Source organism: Oncorhynchus kisutch, linkage group LG1, assembly GCF_002021735.2.
Source record: "Oncorhynchus kisutch isolate 150728-3 linkage group LG1, Okis_V2, whole genome shotgun sequence".
In the NCBI taxonomy this organism is placed as follows: Eukaryota; Metazoa; Chordata; class Actinopteri; order Salmoniformes; family Salmonidae; genus Oncorhynchus; species Oncorhynchus kisutch.
The window spans coordinates 22,536,585-22,542,584 of record NC_034174.2 but is presented as its reverse complement, the minus strand read 5'-3'; the positions used below and the strand labels follow the sequence as shown (position 1 = coordinate 22,542,584).

The 6,000-nt window shown below is 41.7% G+C and overlaps 1 protein-coding gene across 1 annotated transcript; it reads right to left on the bottom strand.

Moving 5' to 3' along the window:
- Window positions 1–569: 569 nt before the first annotated feature.
- Window positions 570–3,807, bottom strand: LOC109876671 (urocortin-3-like). Its single transcript, XM_031802474.1, has 2 exons — window positions 3,579–3,807; window positions 570–1,429 (listed from the first exon to the last, which is right to left on the bottom strand). The coding sequence occupies exon 2, from the start codon at window positions 1,411–1,413 to the stop codon at window positions 1,036–1,038; it is 378 nt and encodes a 125-aa protein (XP_031658334.1). The 5' UTR covers window positions 1,414–1,429; window positions 3,579–3,807; the 3' UTR covers window positions 570–1,035.
- Window positions 3,808–6,000: the final 2,193 nt, after the last annotated feature.

Here is a 6,000-nt window from a genome sequence, read left to right as displayed (position 1 = left end):
GGAAATTGCTCCCAAGGATGAACCAGATTTATGGAGGTCTACAAAAATCTCTCTATATATATGTGTATATATATATGTATACCTTTATTGAACAATTGATAACAGGCTATATTTCCTTCATAAACATATTCTTTGATGAACATGATTGTTTTTGTACCATCATCTTAGGCATTTTGTAGGCCATATTACCTCACAAACTGCACCACCTGCACACCATCCAGTACTTCCAGGAGTCCAAACAAATGTTTATTTGTAATTTGCTTATGCATCTATCTGAGTTAAGTAATGGTCTGTGCTGTGACTAAAAATTACTCTCAGAATTGCTGCTTTAATTATCCAATTGACTTGGGATCAAGCATTAATCAACTAGATGGATGATCTCTAACAGGGACCTCTGTCTCGGGTCAATTTCCTCCCTGTGCCATAGTCCTGTTATCAGTCTTCTTGTTGGGAATGATGCAGGGTGATATTACTCATCCGTTAGTGCTTTATTGGTTACTGATGCTTGTATTTAATAAACGCCTCTGACGTCAATGCAGAAGAAATAAGCTGTACACAAAGAAATGAGGTTTTATTATCTGATTTTATTTTCCAACCTTTCCTTAGTTTGTTACACATATAAATAAAAGCAATAAACAGACTCCAAATGGTTCCCTGCCTATTACTATTTCAGAAGATTATCTGCCCACAAATTATACATTTTGCCCACTGTAGCGGAGACAAAAGACCAGCTTCATCTTATATTTGATGTGACATTTAATTAGCACAATTTGTTTTATCATTCTTTTTATAGAACGTTTCTGTACAGGCAGACAGTGCATCTTTATGGCATAAAATCAGGTAAGAATTATGCAATAGAAATATAAAACAGATAAAGGGCTAAACTAATTAAAGACTTCAAGATGTCTTTTCCTCTAATAACAACCCTTCCTTCCCATAACCTATCCATCCCTTAACCTGATTTTGAAAACCCACCCTGAGTTGAGGTGAGTTGAGAATTGCCCCCCTTAGCCTTTGCCCATACGACCCCATCCCTTATTTCCTTTTCCCAATGCGTGCCATCAGCTCTGCATTGGCAGCAGCCTTGGCTCTCATGTCGTGGTTCTTGGCAAGGTCTATGAGGACACTGAGGATGCTGGTGGGGACATCCAGGGACAGGGTGAAGCGGGACCCTTGCTGGGCTCTCTTGGATACCTGGGAGGCCGGATGTGGGGCTCTGGTCTGCCGGGGTGTTGGATGGAACTCTGGGGGGAGCAGAGGGCCCAGGATGCCACTGCGGTTTACGAGTTTGACAGCCAACAGGTCTCCTGTGTCTTCTTTTCCTAGCTTGGCACTGGTAGAGTCCGTTCTCTGGCACTGGTTGCACCATGGCAGCAGCAGAGCCAGACACAGACTTAGATGCATTCCTTGCATGGTAAGCACACTTGATCTGAGGGAGGAAAGGCAGAGAGGAAACTTTTTATAGTGAAAATCATACAATTTTGAAGCAGATTTGTTCATTTGCTCTAAATGTAGCATGGTTCCCTCATGGTCCTTGTAATGATGGCTTGGCACACCTTTAATGTTTCCTCATACGGTATTAAATTGCCATGACTAATGGTTACCCACTGTGATATATTTACATATCAGTGGTTCTAATAGATTACTTAACTCGCGAACATTCTTGACTTAGTACACTACTGGCCCAAAGTTTTAGAACACCTACTCATTCAAGAGTTTTTCTATTATTTCTACATTGTAGAATAATAGTGAAGACTTCAAAACTATGAAATAACACATATGGAATCATGTAGTAACCAAATCATAATATATTTTACCTTAATTTAACTAGGCAAGTCAATTAAGAACAAATTCTTATTTTCAATGACAGCCTAGGAGCAGTGGGTTACCTGACTTGTTCAGGGGCAGAATTACATATGTTTACTTTGTCAGCTCGGGTATTCAATCTTGGAACCTTTGGTTACTCGTCCAACGCTTTAACCACTAGGCTACCTGCCACCCCCAGATTCTTCAAATAGCCACCCTTTGCCTTGATGACAGCTTTGCACACTTTTGGCATTCTCTCAACCAGCTTCATGAGGTAGTCCCTTGGAATGCATTTCAATGAACTGAACAGGTGTGACTTCTTAAAAGTACATTTGTGGAATTTTCTTTCCATCTTAATGCGTTTGAGCCAATCAGTTGTGTTGTGACAAGGGGGGGGGATACAGAAGATGGCCCTATTTGGTAAAAGACCAAGTCCATATTATGGCAACAAGAGCTCAAATAAGCAAAGGGAAACGACAGTCCATCATTACTTTAAGACATGAAGGTCAGTCAATATGGAACATTTCAAGAACTTTTAAAGTTTCTTCAAGTGCAGTCGCAAAAAACCATCAAGCGCTATGATGAAAATGGCTCTCATGAGGACCGCCGCAGGAATGGGAGACCCAGAGTTACCTCTGCTGCAGAGGAGAAGTTCATTAGAGTTATCAGCCTCAGAGATTTCAGCCCAAATAAAAGCTTCACAGAGTTCAAGTGACACATCTCAACTTCAACTGTTCAGAGGAGACTGTGAATCAGGCCTTCATGGTTGAATTGCTGCAAAGAAACCACTACTAAAGGACATCAATAAGAAGAAGAGGGCCAAGAAACAAAAGCAATGGACATTAGACCGGTGGAAATTTGTCCTTTGGTATGGAGTCCAAATTTGAGATGTTTGGTTCCAACCACCGTGTCTTTGTGAGACGCGGTGAGGGTGAACGGATGATCTCCGCATGTGTATTTCCCCCCATAGAGCATGGAGGAGGGGGGGGTTATGGTGTGGGGGTGCTTTGCTGGTGACACTGTCTGTGATTTATTTAGAATTTAAGGCACACTTAACCAGCATGGCTACCACAACATTCTGCAGCGATACGCCATCCCATCTGGTTTGCCCTTAGTCCCACTATAATTGGTTTTTCCAACAGGACAATGACCCAACACACCTCCAGGCGGTGTAAAGGCAATTTGACCAAGAGGGAGAGTGATGAAGTGCTGCAACAGATGACCTGGCCTCCACAATCCCCCGACCCCAACCAAATTGAGATCGTTTGGGATGGTTAGAACGCAGAGTGAAGGAAAAGCAGCCAACAAGTGCTCAGCATATGTGGGAACTCCTTCAAGACTGTTGGAAAAGCATTCCAGGTGAAGCTGGTTGAGAGAATGCCAAGCGTATGCAAAGCTGTCATCAAGGCAAAGGATCGGTATTTGAAGAATCTCAAATATAAAACATTTTTTTCGTTACTACATGATTCCATTGTGCTATTTCATAGTTTTGACGTCTTCACTATTATTCTGCAATGTAGAAAATAGTAAAAACAAAGAAAACCCTTGAATGAGTAGGTGTTATACAACTTTTGACCTGTAGTGTATAAATGTTGCTTTGGTCTTCAAACTCTATTTCAGGCGTACATCTGACCATTCAACATTTGTGCAATTGATAATTAAAGACATTATGGTTCCTTAAAGTTTCTTTCACAATCACATTTACTATGAAAGTTGTGGATCATACTTGGTATAAAGTATAAAACATGTAATCATCAGTAATAAGGCCTTACCCAATGTCACAACTTAAGTAAGGTCCCCAAAAGGCACTTGTCCTGTTCCTCTTAGATGCAGGGTGGTGGCAAAGTATTTTTCTTCTGGTTCTCTCTGAATCTCTCAGTCAGTCTTTGCCTAGCAAGTAGAGAAGTGACCACTGTAATGCAAGCACAGATGTTCAACTGAACTTCTCTCTCGTTACCCAAGACTCTTATCGTCCTCCCTCTCTATCGTCCGAGTGTTACTGCACCGTCACATACAGCTCTCCCCTACTCTCTGTTTATCTTGTACATCTCTCCATCCCTTGCCCTCCCCTCTCATCTTGTCTCATTTCCCTTTCTGTCATTGTTTGCTATCACCCTCTTTGTCTAAAAATAACATGATGGTAAGTGCAATTTTGTCTCTGTCTAGATTGGATATTACCCCCATCTTCACTCACAAAGAGATAATAAATACATATTTTCCCATGCTTTAGACATGCTAGATTATTCACATGTATTTTGAGTTTTCTTGATCAGTATGAGAAAAACATAATGCAAAAAACATTAGGTCCACCTGTATCAAGTAACAACACTATGGTTGTGGTTGTAACATCTGGTTCAAATTGGTGTGCAGATCCCTATATCTGATTTTGAAGTTATCATGATTAACTTTTTGCCTATGTGATTGTCTAATTTTCAGAGTATTTATTATTTATTATACTCAGATCAGATTGACTTCACATGAAGGGCCATTCACCTGTCACAGCACTTTGCCTGCCACTCATGATCATCGTGTTGTTGAGTGCTGTGACCGCAAAGCCGTTCTATTGACAGATTCCGTCTGTCAGTCCTGCCAACAGTATACTGGAGGGTGTATGCAACTAGGGTTTCACTGTAGCTGAGTTAATCAATTTATCAATAAGATCAACTGAGCAATTACCAATGTCTTCGGTGTGTGTTCAGGACGTGTTGACCCATTTATCATCCTTGTCTTGAACTGCACCAGTACCGATAACACGTGAAGAAGAAAGAGGAGAAACAAAAAGGCAGTGGCTGCAAATACGAAGTTTTCATATTGTATTGGAGCAAAAATAATCAGTTTTATGTGATGAGTTAGTCTCATTTTTGTAGTTGCTACCATAGTGTAGCCATTAGCCAGAGTTGCTGAAAAGGAACATTATTACTTTGACTGCCTGTCTGCCTCCTGCTTAGCCATTGTGACGACTAGAAAATAACATTACATGGCTAATTAGACTGTCTTTGTCTTGTTTGTGTGTGATATGCTGCATGTAACTCCCCACTTGAGGTTTGTAATTAGGGTACGAACATGTTGATCATGTCTTTTGTGCACAACATATAAAATAAAGGTAACTGCCAAAATAATGGAAACGCTTGAAGTAAATGAGGGATAAAAAGTGTATAGAAAGCAGGTGCTTCCACACTGGTGTGGTTCCTGAGTTAATGAATCAATTAGCATCTCCTCATGCTTAGGGTCATGTATAGAAATGCTGGGCAGGCCATTATTTTGGCTCCACAGCTAAGCCCCCATAGGATGACAATGCCCCCATCCACAGGGCAGGAGTGGTCACTGAATGGTTTGATGAGCATTAAAACAATGTAAAACATATACTATGGCTATCTCAGTCACCAGATCTCAACCCAATTGAAGACTTATGGGAGATTCTGGAGTGGCGCCTGAGACAGTATCTTCCACGGCGGCACCACCATCGACAAAACACCAAATAATGGAATTTCTCGTGGAAGAATGGTGTCACATCCCTCCAACAGAGTTCCAGATGTGTAGAATCTTTGCCAAGGTGCATTGAAGCTATTCAGACTGATGGTGGCCCTATGCCCTATTAAGACACTTTATGTTGGTGTTTGCTTTATTTTGGCAGATACCTGTAACTGCATGTAACCTTTTTCCTGAAAAAAGAACATGAAATTGCGCTTATGCTTCATAGCCTACTGAGGTATAGAATGCAATAGTCTGAACATATCGTCCCTGTCCTTTGTGCACAGCATGAAGTTTGTAGGCTACACCAGACAAAGACGTTCATTGGCGAAGCAGCAGCAGCACCTGCATGCGCACATGAGCAGAAATCTATCTTTAGCCACGGCAAGTCGGTTTACAGAAAGTCCGGAACCACTCCAAACAAAAAAATAGGGATAGAGAGAAGAGCCGCTGGAGAGAAAGTCCTCAGGAAGAGGGAAAAGGGAAATTAGCTGTCTACCTCGGAAGGAAGAGAGGAAGACAAGCCTCTCTCGTTTCCTTTGTGACGTCTAGCCCATCAACCCATTATCCTCATCTGACTAATGATAACCATGGTCTTACTTACACAGCCTGAGCCAAGGGACTGGACCCTGAGGGCCACAGAGACAAGACCCCGCCTCAGTCAGTGACCCCTGTATGGGGGTCATGTACGCATCATACACCGTAGTCAGATAAGTGGAGGCG